Raw genomic sequence first — 27,528 nt, 5'->3', positions numbered from 1 at the left:
AGTTGGGAATACATACTATTGCATGATGTGAGTCGATTCACTTGGCTTACCTTGCCTTTCCCGCACGCCCAGAGACAGAATGGCAGCGCAAAGAATATAAATCCCACCAATGACCCCGGCTGCAATCATATAGGCATTTTTCTGTAAAAGGATAGAAAGAACAGTGGGAAAAAAGAGGAACATTTCAAATGAGATCAATACTTCAAGCAGGAAATCTTTGTAGAAAAGCATCACTGGAATGCTTAGAAATATTCCTCGACTGACAACCACAATGGGGACTGGAATTTTGATCACTGGGTGATGCTTAGGTCAATTTTATGACCCTTTTTATTGTGGCTGTTCACGTGAGTCATGTGAGTCACTAAGTGAATCATGCAGTCGTTCAATAATTCTGCCTTCCCAGCTTGTTGGAAGTCAACTGGGAAGATTGCAACTCCCATGACTGGATGCTGCAACTGTTGTAAATGCGAGTCAGTTGCCAAACACCCAAATTGCAATCATGTGACACACCACACCATGGAATGCAGGGGTCTTCAAACTTGGCCCTTTTATGACTTGTGGACTTCAACTGCCAGAATTCCTCAGCCAGCTATGCTATGCTAGCTGAGGAATTCTGGGAGTTGAAGTCCACAAGTCATAAAAGGGCCATGTTTGAAGACGGCTGATGTAGTGTGATGGTCATTACTTCGAACATGGGTCATAAGTCATTTTTTAGCACTACTGTAAGTTTGGACTGTTGCTAAACAAATCATTGTAAATTGAGGACTCCCTGTCCTTGGCCATGAAGTATTAAAAAAGTTTTATGAACAATAACATTATTATACAATTTATTTATGAACAGTAACAGTATAATATTCCTTCCCAAAGCAGTTTCAATTTTGTTTTTCATTTATTACAGCCTCTAGCCAGCAACCATCCCCCAAGCCGAAAGAAATTCAGTTAAAAGCAGTTTTTTTATATAAGGCACCCAGAGAATTTGACTGGGGTATGATACAAAATTTCAGCAACATAACAAACACCCTGGTTGGTTTCACGCACTGAAGTAAACCATGGCTTATTTTAAACATAGTTGGTTCCACAATTCATGGTGACCTGGTTTGGGTTAGTAAGCATTTTAGCTACTGTAAATGATGGTCCCCAGAAACATTAAGAGGTGGATTTTTCATCTTGTTCATAGTGTTTTATAAATTAAACTATTAATCAGTATTTATAACCCCAGAATCCCAACAATTCTCCCAGATAAAACCAAACTTTGATTAGAAAAGACATCCTGGTTTTCATGTTACAAGATCTGCAGATTAGTAGCTAAATCTGAGGAACTATATATCAATAATATTGTTTCTCTAAAGAGTCAACAGAATTTACGCCACCAACACTTCTAAATGACCAAAACAACTTGGTCAGCAACACACCAAGTGACTGCATTTGCACACTAAACCTTTAAGCAGGATCTATTTTGACATGGGTTAGCTTGTTGAGGCTTAGCATGTTGTCCACATCTAGCCCATTTAATTAGCTTTGGATCCAACGTATGTGGAACCCCAAAATTAGAGGCTAATAACTAGTTGAAGCATCTTTGATCTGTTCCCAACTGTCTTTTGGAATGAACAAGAAGTTGGACAATAGCTCTCTCCCATTTTTGTTCCCAAGGAAAAGATAATTTTTTTTTATCCCATTTATATCCCGCCCTTCTCCGAAGACTCAGAGCGGCTTACAATCTAAGCACAAATCAAATGTGCTTAGCAATAGCCTTCATTCTATGTATATGCCTGCTTATTAGGGCTTTCGGGGGCCCCTCCCCCAAGCGGCATTATTACAAAGTCAGCTTATTGCCCCCAACAATCTGGGTCCTCATTTTACCTACCTCGGAAGGATGGAAGGCTGAGTCAACCTTGAGCCTGGTGGGATGCGAACCTGCAATAATTACAGGCAGCTGGTGTTACTTAAGGAGGCATTAGCCCACTGCTCCACCAAGGCATAATCTACGACATTCCACCTCTAAAGCTAGAATATCAGTCTTTTCACTTTGGTTAACCAGACAAAGCAGCAACAAAAACAAATATTGTCTTTTTCTCAACTCATCCTTGATTTGAGAAACCCAAACCAAGCTTCAGCCAAACCTTTACCACAATGTTTCTCAACCTTAGCAAGTTTAAGATGAATGGACCTAACTTGACGGCATTGTAGAGAAAACATGAAATTCTCCATAAGGGTCCATACCGTATCAGAGAGTGAACCAGTGTCATGCGTGATGTTGACTTCTTCTAAGACCACTGAAGAATTGTTTGTGTTCAAGAAAGGTGGGTCGGAAATACAAGGAGTATCTACCTTCCCCACAATCTGTCCTTGGATGGCTGTTCCTAGGACTGTTCCAAGGACCTCCACTGTCATACCTGTAGAACAAGGGAGAGATTAGAATTAATAAAACATAGGTAGGGTCCCCTTTCAAAAGTAGTGGTAGATGCCGGTTTTAACTCGCTGAGCACCTGAATATCAGTGTTCACACTTGGTTCAACTAAACCATGCTTTATGTTAGCTGTGGGTCCATCCAATCTAGTTCACTTATGACACCACCTCATGAAGCATAAATGGCACATGCCAAGATTAGGTTCATAAACAACCAATGGTTGACCAACATTCTAAGCTGAACCACAATGGAGTTTTTGGTTTATCAGCTAGTGAACACCAGCTTCAATCAAGCCATCCTGCTAAGCTATAATATGCTATAATATGCTTCACTGAGGTGGAGGTGGGGTAGGGGGCTAGAATATTATATGAAGACAGAACCTATGTTTGCTTAACCAGACTTTGTAGCTTAGCATGATAGCTTAGCATGTAGCTTAGCATTCAGTCAAGATGTTCCAAGTAATATGCAGCCATCTGAAAACATCTTGACAGCCATGTACAAGTTAGCACCTCTTGAAGATGGGTTTCTCAAACATCAGAGAAAATAATTCACCTGTATCTCTCATCTCCTAGCTATTAGGTTATATTCTTCCCCCAAAGAGGGAGAAAATGAGATCTGAGCTGTGAATTATGAAACAGGGAAAGAGGTAGGAGTCCTAATAAGCCTCAAGTTCTTTACATCTGGTTACGTCACTATTGACAGAGATCATGTTTTGACTTGTGATCAGAAAGTTCCTATGACTACAATGAGCTGCTCTTTACACATTAGATAAGTGGAATGGATTACCAGGATGAAGGATTCAAGACAGCGCATAAGCGCTACCTTAAACGTGCTAATGTAGTACAGCCTGGGTTTTTGCAAGGAGGCAAAAGTCACCACACTGGAAACATGTATTGGAGAACTCTACAAGCAGACTTATTCCTATCACTTCCATTTAATCTCAACTTGGTACCTAAGAAAGCTAAATACTTGTTGAGGCAAAAATGACTTTAGATTTCTTTAAGATTACTGGGATAAATATTAGAAGTATCCATTGGGAAATAAATTAATTAAAAAGGATCCTTGCGTCCAAATAGCAATTTTATATATGTTTCTGCAAAGACTGACATACGATCATCAGTGAACTAATAGATCTCCCATAAAGCCATCTAGGGTGCAAACATGTAAGCTTACATATGTATTGAGAACTGGATATATAGATAGATAGATACTTTGGCCACCTAATGAGAAGGAAGGAGAAGAGCCTAATGCTGGGAAAGATTGAGGGCAAGAGAAGAAGGGGACGACAGAGAATGAGGTGGCTGGATGGAGTCACTGAAGCAGTAGGCGTGAGCTTAAATGGACTCCAGAAGATGGTAGAGGATAGGAAGGCCTGGAGGAACGTTGTCCATGGAGTTGGGATGGGTCAGACACAACTTTGCAACTACCAACAACAAGATAGATAGATAGATAGATAGATAGATAGATAGATAGATAGATAGATAGATAGATAGACAGACAGACAGACAGACAGACAAGCCTTTATTGTCATTTTTTTACTGTGGGCACAATGGCGCACATTAAAAATGAAATTTAATTGCTTGCTCTCAAAGTGTACACATACATAACACACATTTAAACATACTATATAGACAAACACACATACAAGTTGTGGTGTTTTGCAGTTCAGTGTATCAGAAGAGGAAGAATCAGCTTCCATAACTAGAAGGGTGGAAGCTTTTGATCTTGGTGTTGCATAAACGGAAATGGGGGTTTCTTACGGTAGGCTGTGGCAGAATCCCTTTCACTCTGCTCTCTGCTGATGAACATGGTGAGGGCTGAATAAGGAACATGGAAGCACTGCCAGGGAGAAAAGAAGGAAAGATTCTGAGCCTGCACATACAAATTCCTCTTGTAAATGCATAATATAAAAGGATAATATGCTGGTCCATGGCTGCAATCTAGATTTGATTTGATAGGACATAACATTTTTGGAAGAAATAATTTGGGGATGGAGGGGAGAGAGAAACCACATTTGGGACCTTACATGGACAGAGACCAACAGGCCAAACTTAATTCCAAAAAATATGGTGGAAGACTTCAGAGCATATTCAGCACACAAAATCTCATTCAGATTTTATTGGGCTACATTGATGAATTGACTGGGACCCCTCTATGGAAAAAATGGTGCCTCTGCCCCACACAATTACAAGGACTAGAAAATATTCCTACAACTGGAAAAATTAAAGCAAGAGATTTCACGTAGTGGGATGAAGTGGATGTGCCTGCAATAGAACAAGGAGGACTGGGATCTTATTTTAGAAATGGGTTATCAGAAATATACGTTCTATAGCAATATATACACAGCAGAGTCTAATCAAGGCTGCTTCTCATTGCTAAAATCAGGGGTCTTCAAACTTGGCCCTTTTATGACTTGTGGACTTCAACTCCCAGAATTTCTCAGCCAGGCATGCTGAGAGCATGTATGTACCCAGCCGTGCTATAGACAGTTTTGATTTAGAGCAGGGCTCTCCAGACTTGGCAAGTGAAGACCTGTGGACATCAACTCCCAGAAGTCCCTAGCCAGCATGCCTGACTGAGGAATTCTGGGAGTTGAAGTCCAGAAGTCATAAAAAGGCCAAGTTTGAAGAGCCCTGGCTAAAATGTTCACTTCTTACTTATTTTAGCTCCATCCTGCTTTTATAACCTTAAATCCAGCATTTTACCTATATGCTGGTTTTACGATGGCCAGTGAAGGCACTGTATGGAGCAGAAGACCAAGGTAAGCGAGGGCAGGGCAAGGGAAGGAAGGGAACACAGAGAAGATGAAGGCACATAAATCCAATTGTTTGGAAAGGACAGACTCACCGTCACAAGAGTCTGAAACATGCAGTAGAAGAAAAGGTACCACATCACGTGCCCTTGAGAGATCTCAGGCACAAACCATATCAGGAAGTAGGAGGTCACACCAAAGGGAGTGGAAAAGACAATCCTGTCAGAGGTTCAAACCAAATGAAAGAGTTAATATACTGGGGTGCTTGCAGAAAAGACAACAAAAGCCAGGGTTGAGCTGTCACATCATTCAGACATGCATGAAGTTGGTTTAAGGTGGACTGATCATCACCATCTCTGCAAAAATCCCAACCGACTGGGCAAGAGACCTCATAGTTCTGTTCGGATCCCATTGGCTGCATCCTGAACTGGTTAACCCCAGCTGAAAACCGAAACTTAACAACAGTTATGGAGCATTTCAATGAGAATGTGCAAAGGCAGCAGAAGATTTAAGGAAAGCCACCGACACAACACGCTCACTCAGGTTTCTACCCAATGCCAATTTTCTCACAATGCGCAGCCCAAGTTAACACAATATAACTGCTTCCCAGAGCCAAGCCCAAAGAAATGCACCATATGGTGGCTTATCCTGATGGCTTAATTGGTCCAGCATGCTGAGCAACAGGGGAGAACCAACAAACAGCTGAACCACACAGTTGGCTTAATCCTGTAAAGTATGTGAACCCAGCCTCTCTCTTTCTTCTCTCCCCTTCTCTCATGCACACACTCAGCATTCACTGATGGCCCTAAGCCATTAAGTGGTTTGCTTCTTTCTGGCTTAAGGTAGGAATAAACAAACAAGACGATGGGCTAAGGACATCATTTTGGTGCCCTTAGACGTTAGGCCTTTTTTTTCATTGCAAAATGAATCTCTTAAGACTTCTAAGGGCCTCGAGCACCTAATGTACCCCTTAAAGCTCCTTGTCCACTCAAAACAAGCCCCTTTCCCCCCTTTTGAGTGGAGCTTTCAACATGGCTCACAAGACGGTCCTAGAATGACATCAAACCTGGCATGGAATCCTTGGCTTTGTGCACTGGAGGATTTAAGCCATTCTTCTAAATACAGCTTAGCGACTCTCCAACCAAGTCATTGCAGCTTGTTCAGCTAACCCACACACAAAGTTTCCTCTGAGTTAGACTTCTTCCTAAGCCATACAGAATCTGTTGTTTTTTAGATGTTGTGGCCTTCAGCTTCTCCCGGTCCCAACTATCGCAGCCGACAGAAAAGGACTGTAAGAGAGACCTACCGAAACATCTGGAGGATGTCAAGATGCCTACTGTTAATTTCAACAGTAAATTTGTATCTTCCTAAATAAGTTAGGAAGCCATGATTTGCCAGCCCCAATATGAAATAAAATGAGTAAGACTGAACCTTAACCTCTAACCTAAACCATATTCCTAAGTTCCATGGAATTCAGTTAAGTATGATTCTCCCTAGTCCAATGTCACTCAACCTTGGCACTTTGAAGATGTGTGGACTTCAACTCCCAGAATCCCTCAGTCTACACTCCTTCAGGTCCATGGGTCTCACAAATTTCTAAGAGCTTTAAAGTTTCCAAGTGACCCTACACATGAACAACTCCTAGGACCTAGGTTGGTGAAACAAATTCCCACAAAGCATCATAAGCAAAGCAATGTTTTTGCAAAAATTTTGTTCCAAGGGAAAAATTGTCCAGACAAGCAGCAGGAAGAGGACTAGACAAATTTAAACACCACTTGCAAGTGACAGCAACATGAAAGATGGTCTCCTTTAGACTGGGAGAAAGGTTAGCGAGATCAAGTGTGCATGCCTGATGTGTATAAAGGAGGACAGGGAAAAGAGGAATCCAGCCAATCCATTCAAGTGAATGGACTGAACATGTTTAGCTGGCTTTACTTCCCTGTAGGACAATTGCACATTTAAATAAGGGTATCCAGAAGATGAAGGCTCTGCAGCAAAACCAACTAAGAGTTTGGGGACATTTTCATAACAAATAAATGAATGAGTGTGTAAGTTTTGGTAGATCGCGAACTACAAGTAGTCCTTGACTCACAACATTTGCTTAGTGACTGTTTGTGGCACTGAAAAATGGGCCTTATGAGCATTTTTCACACTTATGACCATGACAGCATCCCTAGGGTCCCGAGATCAAAATTCAGGCGCTTGGCAACTGGCGTGTATTTATGACGATTGCAGTACCCCGGGGTCATGTGACCACCCTTAGTAACCTTCTGACAAGCAAAGTCAATGCGGAAGCCAGATTCACTCAACAAATGTGTTATTAATTTAACAACTGTAGCGATTCATTTAACAACCAGGGCATAAAAGGTCGTAAAAAGACACTTAACAATTGTCTTCTTTAGCAATGGAAATTTTGGGCTGAATTGTAGTCGTAAGTTGAGGACTACCTTTTCTTCAGATGTTCAGTAAAATTACAGCACCATTTCAGTGCTGTAATCTGCAGGTGCATTGACTTTACTTGGGGAACTGAAAAGACTGCTGCCATCCTAGATTTTTTTAGCTCATTAGATATTTGGATGTTGGGAAAGACTAAATGCTAAATGCTCATCGGTAAAATTAAAATCATCCTTCAAAAAGGAGAATGAAGAGGATATGATTTTTTCCTGCAGCACAGGCTGGCCCTCAAACTTTAATTGTTCAAATGAAAAATGTTCTTGTCCTCCAGAAGATGGGTTACTTCTTATGGATTCCTAGCAGTCCGGGCAAAAAAACTCATACGGACTGAGCAGAGATGACAAGAAGAGGAAGAGAAATAAAGAACATTCATTTATAATGTCTATTTTTAGCCAGGTGGGAGAAGGGAGAACATTTTACCTATCATTCAGAGGCACGCATAGTTCAACTTCTCTAAACGTTGCTACCACAAGAGGTTACCGTCTGGGAGTATGCAGATGCATTTTAGGTAGTTTTATGAGTGCCAGAACAATGGTCTGTTTGGAAAGGAAAAGGAAGATAAAGGGATAAGAAAGGAAGGGGAAGGGAGGGGAGGGAAAAGAAAAAGAGAAGGAAGGAAGGAAGGAAGGAAGGAAGGAAGGAAGGAAAGAAGGAAGGAAGGAAATAAATTTTAACAGGCTTCTGACATTAAGTGTCTTTTCTGCACCTAGGTCAGCCTGTCTTATTTATTTGTTTGTTTGTATATATGTATGTAGGGACGCGGTGGCTCAGTGGGTTAGGACGCGGAGCTTGTCGATCAGAAGGTCGGCAGTTTGGCGGGTTGAATCCCGAGTGCCGCGTAACAGAGTGAGCACCTGTTACGCGTCCCAGCTTCTGCCAACCTAGCAGTTCGAAAGCACGTAAAAATGCAAGTAGAAAAATAGGGACCACTACGGTGGGAAGGTAACAGTGTTCCGTGCGCCTTTGGCGTCTAGTCATGCCGGCCAAATGACCACGGAGACGTCCTTGGACAAGCGCTGGCTCTTTGGCTATGAAACGGAGATGAGCACCGGCCGCTAGAGTCGGAAATGACTAGCACGCGTGTGCGGGGGAACCTTTACCTTTTACCTTATGTATGTAAAATTTACTGGCCACCCATCTTACCTGAAGCTAACCCTGGGCAGCTTATAATCATAAAAGATAAAAACTAGATAAACTAAAAAACATAAATAATACAAAAAGCGACAACACTGCAGCCCAATTAAAAGAGGGGAGGGTGGGAGGAGGATGGTGGTGGGGATGGGATCTGTTGTTAATCGATCAGCCACACCCCCCTTATGATGTTCCCCCACTGGAGCCGCCAAGCTGACTGGCAGAGCCGAGTCTTTGAGCTCTTAGGGAAGGTCAGGAGAGTCGTAGCCAACCTCATATGCCCTGGAGATAATTTTATACAGTAGTCCTTGGCTTATGATCACAAGTGATCCCAAAATTTCTGATGCTAAGCAAAAAAGTTATGTGATTTCCCTCCCCCCCCCCATTTTACAACCTTTCTTGCCACGGCTGTTAAGTGAATCACTGCAGCTTTTAAGTTAGCGGCACAGTTGTTAAATGAATCAGGCTTCCCCACTGACTTTGCTTCTCAGAAGGTCACCCAAAGTGATCGCGTGCGTGACTCCGGGACACGGCAACCGTCATAAATAGGACTCAGTTGCCAAGCATCCGAATTTGGATCACATGAACGTGGGGATGCTGTAACGGACATCAATGTGAAAAAAGTCCACCCCTTTTTTTAGTGCTGTTGTAACTTTGAGCGGTCCCTAAATGAACTATTGTAAGTCGAGGACTCCCCGTATCCCACAAAAACCAGACTTCTTTCTCTCGTTTCTTTTGCAGCCTGCACGAAAGAGTTAACCTGGAAGGAAGAAATGAAAGAGGAAGTTCCTGGACACGTGGATTTTCCTCCCGGCTAGTTCTTTCCAGTGAAGTGGAACACAAAAATGACGTGTCCCTAAAACAATGAAGCAGCCCCAGGTAGTGGCTCAGCCGGTCTTGAACCCAGAGCTGCTCCCTTCCTCCTGGCTGCTTCTGATAAACGCGGGTGTTGCTAGTTACTCAGTCGTTCCGCAAGCTTTCTCAGCTCGCTTATCTTTGCAGACTGCACCTAGAGCTGAAAAGAAAGGAAACTGACGTGGCCAGTGGTGAAAATATGGTTTGCTCAGGGGAAGGGGGGGTGGGAAATGCCCTTTCAGGAACCCCTCCAGCCAGAGAGCAGAGCTCTTCAAAAGCTAACTGCAGCTGGCAAAGAATATATCCAGTTTCCTTTCTATCTAGAAACCGCTTCTGCAACATTGTGGCCAAGACACACACACAAAAAACCAAAATTAAACTTTGACTTTTGGTTTTGCTGATTAAAGTAGTTTGTTGTTAAAACAATAGGACTTATGTACCATCTCATGGTGCTTTACAGTGGTCTCCGGACAGTCTACAGAATCAGCCTATTATTGTCCCCCAAAATCTGGATCCTCATTTTACCAACCACTGAAGGGTGGAAGGTTGAGTCAACCTCCAGCCCTGTAAGGATCAAATTCCAGCCTGTAGGCAGAGAATAGAGTAGAAGTGACCTTGGAGGTCTTCTAGTCTAACCCTCTGCTCAAGCAGGAGACTCTACTCTGTGCCATTTCAGACAAGTAGCTATCCGGTCTCTTTAAAACCTCCAGCGATGGAGTACCCACAACTTCTGGAGGCAAGCCGTTCCACTGATTAATTTTTCTTCCTAACTGTTAGGACGTTTCTCCTTAATTCCAGGTTGCTTCTCTCCTTGCTCGGTTTGCCTACACTACTGAATTGCTTAGAACTTGTCAAGCTGATACAGTAAAAAAAAAAGCTGAAGCGCTCATTCTATTTTGTAATTGTATGTAAAGGTAAAGCTTCCCCCGCACAAGCGTGCTAGTCGTTTCCGACTCTAGGGGCCGGTGCTCATCTCCGTTTCAAAGCCGAAGAGCCAGCGCTTGTCTGAGGACATCTCCGTGGTCATGTGGCCGGCATGACTAGACGCCAAAGGCGCACGGAACGCCGTTACCTTCCCACCGTAGTGATCCCTATTTTTCCACTTGCATTTTTACGTGCTTTCGAACTGCTAGGTTGGCAGAAGCTGGGACGAGTAACAGGCGCTCACTCTGCTACGCGGCACTCGGGATTCGACCCGCCAAACTGCCGACCTTCTGATCGACAAGCTCCGCGCCCTAACCCACTGAGCCACCGCGTCCCTTATTTTGTAATTAGCTGTGCTGAAAAAAGTTGGGATTCAGTCCTTTTTTTCTTCTTTCTCATCCCCCCACTCTTCTTCTCTCTCCCCTGCCCATTATTTTTATTTTCATTTATTTTGATTACTTTTTATATTCTTATTTTTAAAAAAAATGGGAGAAAGGAAGGGCAAGCTTCGGCTCAGCCCAGCTGGTCTCACTCACCCCACAAGGGTGACTGAACCGTTTGACTCGGAGTAACCTCCAGTCCAAGGCGGAGCCCTGAGACCAGTTGGGGGAAGGAAGCCAGATGGAATGTTAACAAGCACACACACCCTGCCTCCCCATTGGCTGAACAGGGATGGTGTGTTTTACACATGTCTCCTCTTCCCTGCAACACTTCTCCCTCCACGCACACCCTTTGCATAACTTCCCCGGCTTTAACCATTTCCCTTCCTGGAAAAGGGAAGTGGTGCTTGGCTCCTGAGGAGACTCCAAAAACAAAGAGAGAACTCCAAGTGGCTCTTGATCTGAGTGTGGCACAACCCCCCCCCCCGAAAAAAAAGCTGAAAAGTGCCCTTCTCTGTTATTGGCGCATGAATCTGCTTCTTATTGCCACGATGAGCATTTATGGCTAGCGAAGCTCTGGGTGATGCCAAGCTACTTCTGCCAAACACATGGGGGTGGGTGGGTGGGAGAAAAAAATCTGCCGGAAAAAGTCACAGGTGGGGAAGGCAGGAGAGAAGAGAAGGTAAAGAGATGGCAAATTGCGTTTTCCCCATGGGACACAGGGCCAATCACAATGATGCAAAAATATCAAAACGCGCATCTGGATTTCACAATGAAAATCCCGGATTTTGTACTTGGGTTCTGCGATGGGATGCAAAGACGTCATGAGCCACAGGATTTGCAGTGAGAAATCATGGCATGGGTTGGGTCAAGTTTTCCCTAGAGATGCTTGCCCTTCCTTCCCCTATCTCTCCATGCCCAACAACTGGCCTTTTCTCCTAAATTTGATGAACTGGACTCTAATGCACAAAGGCTCAGGGAATAATAAAATAACTGAAAATGCCAAAGGCTCCAGGGCTAGCTTAACAACAGCTTGGAAACTTTTCATACTAAAGTCTCCCATGTAGAAACGGGTGGGGGGGGGGGGAGAACAACAACTACCAGCGATTTAATGGCTAGATCTACTTCTGGTCTTTCCTTCAAGAGCTGAAGGCAATGTCCTTAACTCTGCAACCTCTAGTTTCAATTCCCACAACAATCTACCAAGGCAGAAAGGCTGGAGCGGTAACCAGATTCATACAAGATGCTGAGTGGAGTTTCTCCATTAGCCCATTTTCTGGGTTTGCACCACACATAATATCTTGTGCTCTAATGGCCTCAATGGCCTGAACACAAATCCACCCATAAAACCATAACCAGGTTTAGCAGGTTGTGCAAATGTCATCACTGAATTTCTACAGGCTGGATGTCTCTCCTATCCTTGTCTGAAAAAGAAGCAAATTGCCTTGGCTTCCTCCTAACTGTTGCAAAATCCTTGCATTCCACAAAAGAGCACGAAATATCCTGAGAAGGAGCTCTGTTTGCCTGCTCACTTTGATCCTCTACAATACATGGAGCGAGCAAGTATTTCAGAAAGAACTTGCATACAGGCAGTTCTTGACTTACAATCGGTCGCTTAGCATTCATTCAAAATTCCAAGGAACCCAAAACAACAACTTACCACCTGGATTTGAAGTTTTGACAGCTGTCCATCCTGGTCATGTGATAAGGGGGCTGTTTCACATGACCAGGGTGGGCAGCTGTCATGTTTGGGATGCTGGGCAACTGACCAGCATTAATGGCTCTTTGCAGCATTCCACAGTCACATGGCTATGATTTATGATATTTTTGCTAGGAACTGGCATTTAAATCTGCTTTCCAGCAAATAAATAAATAAATAAAACACCCCATAGCGAATAATGAGTTTGCTTTATGACCTCCACAAAAAAAGAAATCATAAAATCAGATGATCCTCTGAACCACCATCATGAATTGTGGGATCAATTACAGTTGTAAGTCGAGGATGACCTGTAGTGGAAGGGCAAACTAACTTTCAAGAATGTCCATCTGAAACTGCTGCAAAAGCTCACATGGTTTAACTGCAGGAAGAGAAGGAGAAAAACTTGAGCTGGGGGCCGTTCTCAAAGGATTGGGCTGCAACATGCATCAGGGAGTCCTGCAGCGCTAAGGACAGTCACCTGATCAGAGGCCTGAGGACATGACCTCTTGAATCCCAGACTCTTCTTGCATCAGGGGACTCTAAACTTAGCTGCTGATAAGCGGGCTGTTTCAGGTGTTCCAGAGGAAGCAACTCTGCCAACAACTACCCTGGGCAAATGCCAAGAGCGGAAAATATAGGAGCAGGAGGGCACTTCAACACAACAGAATACATACATGCATGCACATCTGCATTCCTCAAGCACAGGGCTTCTAACAATTGCAGCTCAGCAAAGCCTCCATACATGCAATAAACATATATTCTCATTTGCCACTAAATTAGCCTGCCCCACATCCTTGCAACCCTTCAATTCATGTCCCATCAATACCAGCCTGCATGCCCAGTAATTTGCTGGGTGAAGACAGCTGCCAGCTAAGATACCTGGAAGATACTGGGCAAACCTTACTAGAACTAAGGAGAAATTTCCTGACAGTGAGAACAATTAACCAGTGGAATTACCTGCCTCCAGAAGCTGTGAATGCTCCAACACTGGAAGTTTTTAAAGAAGAGATGGGATAGCCATTTGTCTGACATGGTGTAGGGTTTCCTTCCTGAGCAGGGGGTTGGACTAGATGACCTCCAAGGTCATTTCCTATTATTATTATTATTATTATTATTATTATTATTATTATTATTATTATTATTATTATTATTATAACAGACTTTGAGATTCTCTGGATCCACACAATATTCAGGCTAAGCTAAGCTAAAATAGGCTTCATGTATTTGTAATATAGCATGCGGCAAACCAACCATCATTTGACAGATTATATGAAGAACAGATAGTCCTCAACTTAAGACCACAGTTGGGACCAGATTTTTCTTGCTAAGCAAGGCAGTTGTTAAGTGAGTTGCACCCAATTTTATGAACTTTTTGCCATTGTTGTTATGTGAATCACTGCGCTTGTTAAATGAATCATGTGGTCGTTAAATGAATCCAGCTTCCCCCAATGTCAGAAACTGACTAGGTAGGCTGCAAATGGTGATCGCGTGACTCCAGGACACTGCAAACATTGTAAATATATGCCGGTTGCCTAGTGCCCAAATTTTCATCATGTGACCATGAGGATTCTAGGACGGTCACACAAGCCTGTGGACCAGTCTTAAGTAATTTTTGCTAAACAAATGGTTGTAAGCCGAGTTCCTGCTATAGACTAGGGTTTCTCAACCTTAGCAGCTTTAAGATGTGTGGACTTCAACTCCCAGAATTCCCCAGCCAGCATAATAAAACATAATTCATTTTTGTTTGGTGATGGTTGCATATTATGGGACTCCAGTGTTTTATTCACATGGGCTTATTGTGACTGTCTGAACCCAGAGACAGGAAAAGCTTTTACAAAAACTTCTTTCAAAAGAGGTCCCTAAAGCTTAGCTGAATGAATTCATTTATTCATACACTGTTCCTCTTTGCTCTTATATATATTTTTTCCTTTTAAAGGCCAATCTATGCAAAGAGAGCACACATGAGGACTGAATTATTCCAGCCAATTATTAAAAGTTCCTGGTTTGTTGGCCTAATGGTGGAAACCTCATGCTTCTGAGATCAAACATGTGCCCAGCCCTGGAAAACAATCTGACCATTTTATAGATAGTCCTAGACCTACAACCGATTGGTAAGCAACTCTTCAAAGTTATGATGTCTACACAAACCCCCATGGACACATGATCACATTTTGGGCACTTGGCAACTGGCTCACCTTTATGGCTGCAGTTGTAGCATTCTGCAGCCGTGTGACCATAACTTTTTTCATCTTATCTGGTGTTTACTTTTGGTATCCAGCAAAAAACACCCCTTAGTTAAAATGAATTTGCTTAATGATCTCAGTGTTCACTTTATTTATTTATTTATTTATTTATTTATTTATTTATTTTAATTCCATTTATATCCCGCCCTTCTCCGAAGACTCAGGGCGGCTTACAAGCTTAGCAGTAGCCTTCATTCTATGTATATGCCTGCTTATTAGGGCTTTCACACAACCCCCCAAGCGGCATTATTACAAAGTCAGCTTAATTGCCCCCAACAATCTGGGTCCTCATTTTACCTACCTCGGAAGGATGGAAGGCTGAGTCAACCTTGAGCCTGGTGGGACTCGAACCTGCACTAATTGCAGGCAGCTGGTGTTACTTAAGGAGGCATTAGCCCACTGCTCCATCAGGGCATCTGCTTAATGACTGCTACAAAAAAAGCCAAAAACTCAGGTCCAGGGACATGCTTTCAACATATAACCCCAACAACTTATGACCATAATTTCAGGGTCACTTATGGTTATAAGTCAAGGATCATATATAATCAACAGCTAATCTTCATGCTGGATGGGAAAATCCTCCAACTGCCTACGATTCTGAACTACAAGTTTTAATTACATAAAAGTGAATTAAATCAACTCAGTTTGACTGTCTTGGTATCAAGCAAAAATTTTTGGACAGCACCCCTAGGGTATGTCTAAATGTAACCTAGAAAACATTGTGCATTTCTGTTTTATAATACCCTGTGCAGGTTTTCATGCTCGTATTCTCATTCTTTGATTTATAATCCTTACATCATTTACAGACCTTCCAGGCTAAACATCAAAATAAATTTCCTGACTTGTATGAGCTGTCAGTCAGGAGAAGGCTGTCCTATGTAGCTGAAAATTCTTTTTTCCTTGAGGGGTTCAAATAAGGTCTGGAAGGTCAATTCTCAGAGACCTTCTAGTAAATCCTGAATTGAGCAGATGGTTAGGCTAAATAAATGTATCTCAACCTTAGCAAATTTAAGATCTGTGGACTTCAACTCCCAGCAGGCTGGCTAGGGAATTCTGGGAGTTGAAGTCCACACATTGTAAAGTTGCTAAGGATAAGTAACACAACTGTAGGCAATCCGGTGCCACGCAGTTGCTATTTTCCAATCATTATTAAGAAGGACTTCAAGATCTGGAACAATCCTGAAAGTCTTCTGCTCACGCTTGCTATAAATTAAGAAAACAGGTGTTCCCCAAGCCACATGGGGCTCTAAAATGCTCACCAACAGCTGAAATGGGGTGAGGGGGGGGGAAGCAAACTTTAGAGGGAAAATAGAATATCTAGGAAGAAGTTGTAGCTTGAACAAATGTGTTATCTATTGTGGTTTTTTTTTATACCAACACATACAAAACCTTTCATGGACCAGCCCAGTCCCAAGTGCAGATTGACTTCTCCCTTGTGACCTACCAAAACACAGGTTTTGCTTCTCATGCTCACAGCATGCAAAGCGTCTTAATTTCATCAAGTCACCTTCTTCCTATGTCTCTACTACAAGGACCCAAAATTATCTCCCAGGTTGGGGAAGAAGCAGAATTGATCCACAGTGCTGCAGTCACAAAACTAGGGGACACAATCGGCTGCCAATATTACTGCTACAATCAAATGCACCCCTTGAATGTTTCCCACTTGACTATGATAGACACCAACCCACTTCCTACACCGTTAGTGCCTTCTTCTACAACTCCAACGGAAAGAGGAAGCCACAGCTAATCCAAAGCTCCAGCTCACCTGACTTTAGTCACCAGGGATCAAAACCCTTCTGCTGCTTTTGACATTATCCAGTCAAGAACTGCAAACAACAGGGTTACAATTCTGTCAATGTACAGCACTTTTGGCTAAGTCAAGACTGATTTTCAGTGAGCTTGATTTCTAGTGACTTTTTCCAAGCTGAAGACAAGTTCTGGGTATTGGGGGGGGGAAACATGTCACAAGATAATGGCAAACCGCTTCTCTTTTGTTATCAACAATAGCACCCATGTGTGCTCTTGTGATCAGCAGTAATAAGCTTCCTTAAATTTCATCACAGAAGGTGGCAGAACATAGCCAACCTTGGTTGATCTTCTGAAAGTTAAACCAGGTTGGAGCTGGTATGGAAGGCACCAAGGCACACCAGGCTATCGGATAAAAATAGTATTTAAAGTCATCTTGGAAAAAAGGCGAACTACTCCTGCTTGGTGACAAGAAAACTCTGCAGATGTCACCGTATAACGTAAGACTTTGTTCTAAAGAGGCATCCACGAGATTGCAACCAGGCATGCTTACCAGGGCATCAGGCGTCCAAAGCAAGTCCAGGAGCTTTTGCTGATGAAGAAACCCACCAGGGGATCAGTTATGGCATCCCAGGCACGTCCCACAAAAAGGATGATAGATGCATAGAAGGGGTCCATCTGTTAAACAGAAGAAAGGAAGAACCTCCAGTAAAGTTGAAGTGGGAGTTCATTCTCTCACTGTAAGTAATGTGAAAGAAAAGCAGATTGGTCTCTTGCAGGGAAAGAAAAAGGACCAGTAGAAACAAGCCAACCCATCGGAAAGAGAGCAAGGTGGAAAACTCAGTATTTAAACCACAGCCGTGTAAACTCAAGCAGTTTCTTGAGCAGCTGAAATTCTCTTGGCAACGGCTTTCTGTCTCTTCCAATAAGTACAGGTACTCCTCAACTTATGACCTGTAATTGAGTCTGGAATTATGCTCGTTAAGTCGTGCTGATTGTTAAGCAGGTCATCATGTGACTGTGCCCAATTTTACAACCTCCTTTGTATCAGTCATAAATGAACATTGTTAAGCGAACCCATTGTCCACAATGGGTCTTTTTTTTTTGCTGGAAATCAGAAGGAAATGCCTGTTTCCATTAAAACCCCTTTTGAATTGTGGTCATGTGAGTGTGGGATGCTGCAAGTGGCCGTAAATGCTGGCCAGTTGTCAAGCACCCAAAATGAGATCATGTGACTGGGGGAGGGGGAAACCATTGGAACTTTGAATTCAGGTCTGTCCAAGTTCACCGCAGATGAGGACTGTAGCCAAGAAATTAAAAGACGCTTGCTCCTGGGGAGGAAAGCCATGGCAAATCTAGACAGCACACTAAAAAGCAGAGACATCACCCTGTCAACAAAAGTGCGTATAGTCAAGGCCATGGTCTTCCCAGTTGCAATGTATGGCAGTGAAAGCTGGACCATAAAAAAGGCTTAGCGCCAAAGAATTGAGGCCTTTGAGCTATGGTGCTGGAGAAGACTCCTGCGAGTCCCTTTGACTGCAAGGTGATCAAACCGGTCAGTCCTAGAGGAGATCAGCCCTGACTGCTGTTTAGAAGGCCAGATCCTGAAGCTAAAACTCAAATACTTTGGCCACCTAATGAGAAGGAAGGACTCACTGGAGAAGAGCCTAATGCTGGGAAAGCTTGAGGGCAATAGAAGAAGGGGACGACAGAGAATGAGGTGGCTGGATGGAGTCACTGAAGCAGTAGGCGTGAGCTTAAATGGACTCCAGAAGATGGTGGAGGACAGGAAGGCCTGGAGGAACGCTGTCCATAGGGTCGCGATGAGTCGGACATGACCTTGCAGCTAACAACAACAACTGTCTTAAGTAGTTTTTAGGCCCATCGTAACTTCAAATCATCGCTAAGTGACCGGTCATAAGTTGAAGACTACCTATGTGACATCTTCTCCTGAGCTTCTCTACTGATTCAAATTCTGTTTCTAGCTGAAACAGAAACCTGGGCATGCTTTTTCAGATGGTGAAGTTACATTAATTGCCACAAATGTGCTTTTTTCAAAAGACGACTTCCTTGCTGTTTTTTTCCTTTGAAAACATTTCACTTCTCATCCAAGATGCTTCTTCAGTTCTGGATGAGCTTCTTGGATGAGAAACGAAATGTTTTCAAAGAAAAACAAAACAAAACAAGGAAGTCCATCTGCCTTTTGGAAAAGGCGCCTTTGGGACAAACATGACCTGGATGATTGAGAATCTCCATAGTCACATTAACTGCATTTTTAGGTCTCCCACCCGCAAGTTTTGAAACGCTGAATTGCTGAATTCTTCATTCAAAGCTATGAACCTCTACACGCTATGCAGGCTTCCAGAGAAGATGGGGCCAAAAAACAGATGGAACCACATGTCAACAGTTGTGCATAACATTGTTTGGTCAGGCTTAGGGGCTTGTCAAACCAAGCCAGTGTGGCTTATTTAACAAATTACAGATCAAGCAAGCCAGGCCTTTGTGGGATGTGTGAACTCAGTCAATGAGTTACTAAGCAATAGCAAATGTGTTGTTATTCTCAGCAGGAGTTATTTACTAAAAGCGAAATGCCACCAACAACATAGAATGGAGGCAAGCACTGTACCATTGAGAAAACAAGATGTGCTTCATTTGGGAACACTTGCCGGGAGCATGTACAATGGACCGATCAATGCGTTCAACAGTGTGGTTGTATATCAGAGTAGAAGTGGGAGGAGGCTCTGGATTTTAGACTTGGTTGGGTTCACATTGTCGGCAATTCTAGAGGCATTCTCTGCCCCAGGAAGACAAGGTGTGAAAGGGAAGCATGAAGTTCCATCTCGGCCAGGGGTCTGCAACCTTGACAACTTTAAGACTTGTGGACTTCAGCTCCCAGAATTCCTCAGCCAACATAGCTGGCTGAGGAATTCTGGAAGCTGAAGTCCACAAGTCTTAAAGTTGTCAAGGTTGCAGACCCCTGATCTAGGAGAAAAAGCATGAGAAACCCCTGCAATTTGGGGATGCTTCCTTCGTTAAAGTGGTGCCCTCTGGATCAGACCTGGGCATTTTACAGCCCAAGGCCACATCTGGCCCTTTCTCTGTCCTTGCCTAGTCCCTGTGAGGTCAGTTGGAAAAAATTAGAAATCAAATGTGTACGGCCCTGTTGGTTTGGCTTTGCACAACCATCCCAGCTTTGCTGTATCCCTTTGGGAAAATTAATTCCCCACCCCTTCTTCTGGATGAATTGGGGCAGCATATTTGTTATTGCTTAGTAACTCCTGGAGTTCCCAAACAGCAATCAGGTGCTGCTACAATTTCTGGGAATTTTAATCCTACCACACCTGGAAGATTCTGGATGCAAGAAAGCTGCACTGTGCCAATTTGTGACAGGTAGTTTTCAATGGACAACCATTCGTTTTAGCAATTGCTACAATGTTACAATGGCATTGAAAAAAGTGATGTGCAATCGGTCCTCACCTCTTACGCTCACTGCAGTGTCCCCGCCATCCCATGATCAAAATTTGGGCCCTTGGCAAAGCCCAAACCTTTAGGATGGTTGCAACTTGTCCTGGTCGCCATTTTCAACTTCCCCAGGCAGTTTTCAACAAGCAAAGTCAATGGGGGAAGCTGTGTAATTTGTGTAATTCACTTAACAATTGCACAATTCACTTAACAACTGTGGCAAAAAGGTCATAAAACTGGGCACGACAGACTTCACAACCACCTTGCTCAGCAACAGATAGTCAAGGACTATCTTTACACAGCCCTGCAGAAGCCCTTGGATCATGAGCTCAATAAAGGGTTGCCTGAAGGAGGCCTGTCCATGCAGGTGGATGGTATGGTAGGAGGGACACAGTGCTGAGACCAGATCTGAAAGAGCATCAAGAAAGTACCTCTGCATAAGAAGCTAGCATCTCAAGCAGAAACCAGAAGAGACGCTTCCTTGAAAAGCTAAGGTTCTACATAGAGTGGACACACTTCCTTGAAAAGCTAAGGTTCTACATAGAGTGGAGTATGTAGGAAATTCTGTATGGAAACAACAGCTTTGGGGAACTCTAAACCAAAGATAACAGCCCTTAAAGAAAATTTATATTGGGTGCAAGTCTGTGGAAGGGGCTCAGCCTAGAGTAGAATCCAACACAAGTCCCAAATAAGTCTTGATCTGACCACCGTCACCCAGCCTCAAAGAGAGGACCCAGGCCAGTTAGGACTTACCTGCACCACGTCCAGTAAGTAAATCTGCAGAAAGAATCCCAAAGCACAACCAGTGATCTGATAGGGTGCTCCGCCGATGGCATAACACACTTTGCTGCATATTGATAGCTTAGCTTTGCTTTCTCTCTGGAAAAGAGAATTTAGAAGCAATGGTCAAAGCACCATAAGGAAGATCAAACGGGACTCACTCCGTATTGGTTTTTCTCAGCCTTGGCATCTTCCCAGGAAGTTGGCTAGGGAATTCTGGGAGTTGGAAGTCCACATGTCTTAAAAATACCAAGGATGAGAAATACTGGTCCATACTCCACAAATTAAATCCATCTTTAAATTCACCCAACACAGTTTACGGAATTAACTTATTTTCTGGATTCACACAATACACTGAACAAGAAATTGATCAAGTGCTTTGGTTTGTACTTAGTTTTAGAAAGGGAGAATTTTGCACAACTTTCTAGAATCTTTAGCAACGGCAGGTATCATCCCGAGGTATTTATCACTCCTACCTTACAGCAACAACTTTCTTAGTTCACCCTTTGCAAATATCCCAGCTCAAATGGGCAATAAATCTCACCAAGGACAGATAATAGAAGCTGGCTCACAAAAAGTGGTGCTTGGTCACGCTTTCAGCCCCAATTGAGGTGAAAAACCCATTAAACACTTTTCCCCAGTGCCAGCAGGGTTTATCTCCGTAACACCCTCCCCCTTCATCCAAGCACTATCAATAATTATTACGATTGAAAAAGTTGAGATGTTGCATTAAATTATTCAGCTCTGAGGTCCTCTCCCACCCCGCCCACCCCCCCTTGGATCCGATCAAAGAAGTTAAAGCTGAGTTTTGCGCACCATTGGATTTTTACCAGAGTTGTTTATGTGTATTGAGTAAACACAGCAAATGTGCAATCCAACCAATTGATAAAAGTGTTGTGAACTCAGAAGGATCATCATAAACATACTGGCTGAAATCACAGGAGTGGGTTTTTTTTTGTTGTTGTTGAGAAAATCTTAGTCCATTTACAACACTCAATCCATGCTACTCTGCATTATTTTGAAAGAGTTTGTAATTCCCGATTTAACTAGGCTTCTTTTTCTGAAATTCAGCTCGGTTTTTTACTACTGGAAAAGCATGTTACAAGTGACAAAATAGTGGGATCTTCCAGTTAAACCTCCAGACAACAAAGACTATCTTCACACTATTCTTAATCAGAGGTGGACAATTCGATGTTCCCCAGATATTTTGGATACAAACCTGCATTCTCTTGCCACTGGATATGCTAGCTAAGGCTGAATGGTCTGCCAGTTGCGGCCCTATCTAGACCGGGATGCCTTGTGTACGGTCACTCATGCGCTTGTGACCTCTCGTCTGGACTACTGCAATGCTCTCTACATGGGGCTGCCCTTGAGGACCACTCGGAGGCTCCAACTGGTACAGAATGCAGCTGCGAGAGTTGTGTTGGGAGTCTCCCGATACTCCCATGTTACCTCTGCTCCGTGAGCTGCATTGGCTGCCAGTTGTCTTCCGGGTGAGATTCAAGGTACTGGTAATGGTGTTCAAGGCCCTACATGGCCTGGGTCCGGAGTACCTTAGGGAGCACCTGCTGCCGGCATCAACTTCCCTCCGCCCTGTGCGTTCCCACAGAGAGGGCCTCCTCAGGGTGCCACCGATCAGAGAATGTCGTTTGGTGGCCCCCAGGGGGAGGTCCTTCTCTGTGGGCGCCCCGGGTTTATGGAATCGGTTGCCGGTGGAGCTCCGGATGGCGCCCGACCTTCGCTCCTTCTGGCGCGATCTGAAGACGCATTTATTTGAACAAGCTGGCTTGGCCTGATGGGGGATGGGTTGGGTTTTTATTGTCATTTTAATATATATATTTACTGTTTTATAGCTTGGGCATATGTTTAATTCTTTTTTAACTTTTGTATTTTTTGTATTTTTATATGGTTGCCCTGTTCACCCTGAGTCCTCCGGGAGAAGGGCGGTATATAAATAAAATTATTATTATTATTATTATTATTATTATTATTATTATTATTATTATTATTATTATTATTATTATTATTATTATTATTATTATTAAAATTCAAAACATTGGGTGGGTACCATAATGCCTAGCCAAGTGCTATGCCCTGAATCTTGGCTTACATTCAATGGTTACCCCAAGATCAAGCCATATACAGTAGCCATGTTTGCAAGGCTAGACTAAATAAAGTGCAGTTGGATATTCAATGGTTTGGTGAATCCAAACCTTTTGTGCGAAACAGGCCATTCACTTAAGCCACAATGTGGTCACCCTAAAACCATCTGACAAGAGCCCAACAAATTCTTCATCAAAATCCAGCCATCATGTATTCCAGTGCTCAGGTTACAGACTAGAAACATCAAGTCTAAGAGAGAAACTCTTAAAGGGCTTTTTCAAGGACTTCCATAGACACCTAAGAGAGAAGCCACAGACAAAGTGTTCCTTGTCTGTTAAGGTTTGTTTTACTGGCCATCCTGGTCAGAAGCGGAAACTGGATAAGTGAGCTTCCGACGATTTTCAGCACTGAATTCATTCATTCTTTCAAGAGCTCTTAAGTCCCAGGCTCACAACTCGGTAAGTTCCCACCTGACGCTAAGAATCGGGGCATTCCGACAACCCAGCCGCCCGCAGCCCACCACCACGAGGGAAGCCAAACCCCCGAACGGACATCCTCGCATTAAAACCTCACCCCCACCCCTTTCTGAAACGGCCACTTCCTAAAGTCACTTCTTAAAAAGGCAGAAACGCGCGCACCAACACACACACACACACACACACACACACACCCCGCCACGAGGCTGGAAAAAGAGACTTGAAGGTGAAAGTCTGCCCCCTTCCCCATTAATTCTTGTGTGTGTGTGTGTGTGTGTGTGTGTGTGTGTGTGTGTGTGTGTGTGTTTTAAAGGGGGGGGGGGTTGGAACAAGCCAAGGGTATCTCACTGGCTGCAAGGCGCGAGAGCGCGCTTTCCTCTACTATTTATTTATATATTTCCCCAAGAGGAAGTCGCCCAAAGGGGGACGTACTTTCTTCTCACCATTTATATGAATGAACCGCACGAGGCCTCGTAACAATTCGAGTACAACTCCAAGGCTGACTCACCGAAAGCGAGCTGGCTCTTTTTTACAAGAGGCGAGGCGAGGCGGGGCGGCTTCCTCTCCTTGCCAGTCCCCTTCGCTACCCCCGTTGCCCCGTCCACACGTGCAACCAGGCAGGACTCACCTTGACCAAGCGCCAGGGGCCAGGCAGCGTCCGCCGCAGAGCCATGCTGGATCCTCCCGAGCCCGCTCGAATTTGAAGGCTCCGAGCCTTATAAGGAAGGCTCGCCCGCCCACCTCCGCCCCGATCCGGAGGGACCACCGAACTTGGCTTCCAGGACCCTTTTTTTTTCTTTGGGAGAGGGGCCGTTTCACGCCCTCCCGAGTCTGCTTGGGAGGAGAGGGAAGCCAGCGAGCGGCACACACACACACACACACACACACACACACACACACACACACACACCCCACTCCCCGGCCGACTGACTGCCCGGGCCGCACGGGGATGGCCCGGCTATTTCTAGCCGTGCCTCCTCGGGAGTAAATCTCCCCGGCTCCCAAGCAGGAGCAGCTTCGCGCGCGGTTTCCAGCCCCTCCGCGCCTTAGTTAACTTTCGGGTTGGGGGGGGGGCTCTTTTCGCCTTGGCCGGCCCGCAGATGACTTTGGCTTTTACCTTGGAACGGATCAGCTCCTCCGGTTTTAAGATGCTGGGTTGCAACAGGCCAGCCGAGGAGACGCTTTCAGCTCCTTCTCCTTTGGCCATTGGCAAACCCAGGGGATCGGCTCCGATTACTTGATCTCCGTGCCCGAAAGTTTTTTCCTTTCCTTTCCTTTCCTTTCCTTTCCTTTCCTTTCCTTTCCTTTCCTTTCCTTTCCTTTCCTTTCCTTTCCTTTCCTTTCCTTTCCTTTCCTTCTTTCCTTTCCTTTCCTTTCCTTTCCTTTCCTTTCCTTTCCTCTCCTTTCCTTTCCCCTTTTTCCTTTCTTGTCTTTTCTCCTCTTTTCCTCTTTTCCCCCTTTCCTTTCCTTTTCCTTCCTCCTTTTTCCTCTTTTCCTTCCTTCCCTTTCCTTTCCCTTCCTCCTCTTGGCCTCTTTCTCTTCTTCCCTTCTCCTTTCTCCTCTTGTCCTCTCTCCTTTTTCCTTTTCTTTTTCTTCTCCTTTCTCCCCTTGCCCTGTTTTTTTTTCCTTTCCTTTCTTTTTTTTTCTTCCTCTCCTCTTTGCCCGCTCAGTTGGCTTTCAGACGTCCTTGATCCGCTGCGGGAATCGCCGTCGGGACAGGCTGGCGTGCGCGTCCCGAGCGGAGGAGAATGAATGAATGCGACCTTTTCTGCGACGGGCGGAATTTTTTTTTTCCGCGTGTGCCGCCAGCCCCGGCTCCTCCCCGGGCTCGTAACGGGGGAGGGCGCTCCTGGCCCAGCCCACTCGCTCCTGGCGGCATGAAGAGTAGAGACACCCAAATTCTGCACCTAGGAAGGGAGCCAATCCGGAGCCCAGGCTCCGAAAACACCCTCGCCTTTCCCACTCTGGGACGGCAGTCCCTGTGGAGTGCTGGGCTTCTCCTTTTTCGAGTCCAATAATGAGGATAACTTTCTTGTTTAGTTTTAGTTTACTTTTATTTAATTTATAAATAAATTAAATAAAACTAAACTAAATGAATGCACACCAATCGGCATACATCAAAATGAAATTTCGTTGCATACAGCTCTCCAAGGGTCACCACCTCCGATATATACTCCTTGTTCGGGGCCCGCTCAAATTTCACATTGTCATTTTTAGTCTCTAGGGAGGGAAGGATGGCACACAGGACAGATGGAAATGGGGCTCCATGTGGATGAGCCAGGTTTCACCTAATCTGGACCTGCACATTTGGTTTTTCTCGCCTAAGTGTAAAACTTTACTTGTCTCCATACTGAATTCCTTTGTGGTTGGACAGGGCCCAGCGTTCAAGTCGATCAAGATCCATCTGGATTTTGAGCCTATCTTGGCTTTTCCTGCCAGTTTAGTGTCATCTGTCTTCAAGAACATAGGTCAGTTTTTTTCAGTCGCATCATAACTCTGAACCGTTATTAAACAAATGATCGTAAGTTGATCACTTCTTGTAGTGTAGTATAGATGATATTGGTGACAGCTACACTGATGTGCTTTAAGTAAGTAAAAAGGCAACACTGGGTCAGTTTGAGCACATTTGGTGCTGATCGATCAGCCTAGGAATGGGAGTAGAAGGCTGATGTTTTTTTTTTAATAGAAACTGGTGTTTACTTCTGGTTCGGGGCCCGCTCAAATTTCACATTGTCCATTTAGTCTCTAGGGAGGGAACGATGGCACACAGGACAGATGGAAATGGGGCTCCATGTGATTAGCCCTCAAATTCGCTTGTATTCTGACAACCTCGCCTTCTTTCCTTTGTTCTGATCCTGACTCTTCCACCCTTTCCTTAAGAGGCCTTGCTTCTTTTCGCCCCTGGAGCACGCTGCTGCTGCCCACCAACTCCTCCAAAAGCCCCACTCCAAAATAACGGCAGCCTTTCTGAGATAACCGTATTTGCACGGCCTGCTTAGAGGTACTTCTCGGCTTACCAACCGTGCCTTTCAGTGGCCGTTCAACTTTCAGTGGCCCTGGACGAAAGGGACGCTCTTCACGCCCAGCCCACCCTTGCAGCTTCCCTGTGGACAGGTGCCCCAAATCCAGCTGCTTGGCAACTGACATGTATGTAGGACGGTTGTAGGGATCCTGAGGTCACGTGATTCCCCTTTTGCGACCTTCTGACAGGCAAAGTCAATGGGAAGTCGGGATTCACTTCGCAGCCCTGTTAGTAACTCCTTAACAACTGCGCTGATCCGCTTAACAGCTGTTGCAAGAAAGGTGGCCAAAAAGGGGCCAAAACCTAGCAATGGAAATTTGGGGCTCAGTTGTGGTTGTAAGTCGAGGACTACCCATATTTATTCATGACGGTCATTTAGCACATTTTTAACACGCCCTCTCTCCTCACAATTAATGAGTGTAACGCAAAAAAATGTCATTCTGGATTTTGACCTGAGTTGAATACCGTACAACTAACCGTAGAGTAGAGTTTGAGTTTGACCCTCACTTTAATCCTGAAATCTGTTTGCCATTGTGCTTAATCTGGTCATTGAATTAACTCATGAAGCTGAAATCAAGCCAAGACTAAAACTAACCAAGGTTGCAAATTACAGCTGCTATATTTTTCCATTCCTCAGATTAAACATATTGGCTAAATAAAGCCACTGAAGGACAAACTAGCTTATGGATATTTTAATCAAGCCTGTGATGTGAACATCCAGCCAGTAACTGGTTAATTGAGTAAGCTTAGCTTTGTTAATTGTGTTATGAAAACTGCCAAGAACGCCTTGCTAGATGCGTTAATGATGCCTCTGAGAGCCAACGGTGTGGGATTTAAGAGCCATACGAAGTCCGGCTGGGTTAAGGATCCAGTTTTTAAACAAGAGATTTCTGAGAATAGAGAAAACCTCAATGTGAGATTTTGGAAATGTTTAATTAAAAAATAATAATCCTTTACTTCAAAATAATGTGGAAAGCATTTAATTATTGGCCTTCGGGCTAAATCCTGAATTTCATTTGTTTCTGGCTTTGTATGAAGTGTTCCTGCAGGCTAAAATGATTTGTTAAAGAAATGATAGTAGTTTAAAAAAATCT

General features: G+C 44.0%; 1 protein-coding gene across 1 annotated transcript in view; it reads right to left on the bottom strand.

Annotated features, from left to right (window-relative positions):
• Positions 1–25,375, bottom strand: part of MFSD2A (MFSD2 lysolipid transporter A, lysophospholipid) — a 47,344-nt gene extending 21,969 nt beyond the window's left edge. The window contains exons 1-7 of the mRNA XM_083369764.1: positions 24,530–25,375; positions 20,807–20,932; positions 17,145–17,269; positions 5,255–5,378; positions 4,168–4,246; positions 2,221–2,393; positions 51–141 (exon numbers count right to left, since the gene is read on the bottom strand). Of these exons, the coding sequence (XP_083225890.1) occupies positions 51–141; positions 2,221–2,393; positions 4,168–4,246; positions 5,255–5,378; positions 17,145–17,269; positions 20,807–20,932; positions 24,530–24,619 (808 nt within the window). The 5' untranslated portion in view covers positions 24,620–25,375. The remainder of the gene's footprint in view (positions 1–50; positions 142–2,220; positions 2,394–4,167; positions 4,247–5,254; positions 5,379–17,144; positions 17,270–20,806; positions 20,933–24,529) is intronic.
• Positions 25,376–27,528: the final 2,153 nt, after the last annotated feature.

Source organism: Vipera ursinii, assembly GCF_947247035.1.
Source record: "Vipera ursinii genome assembly, chromosome: 9".
In the NCBI taxonomy this organism is placed as follows: Eukaryota; Metazoa; Chordata; class Lepidosauria; order Squamata; family Viperidae; genus Vipera; species Vipera ursinii.
The sequence above is the reverse complement of the archived record's forward strand: the minus strand, read 5'-3'. Positions and strand labels throughout refer to the sequence as shown.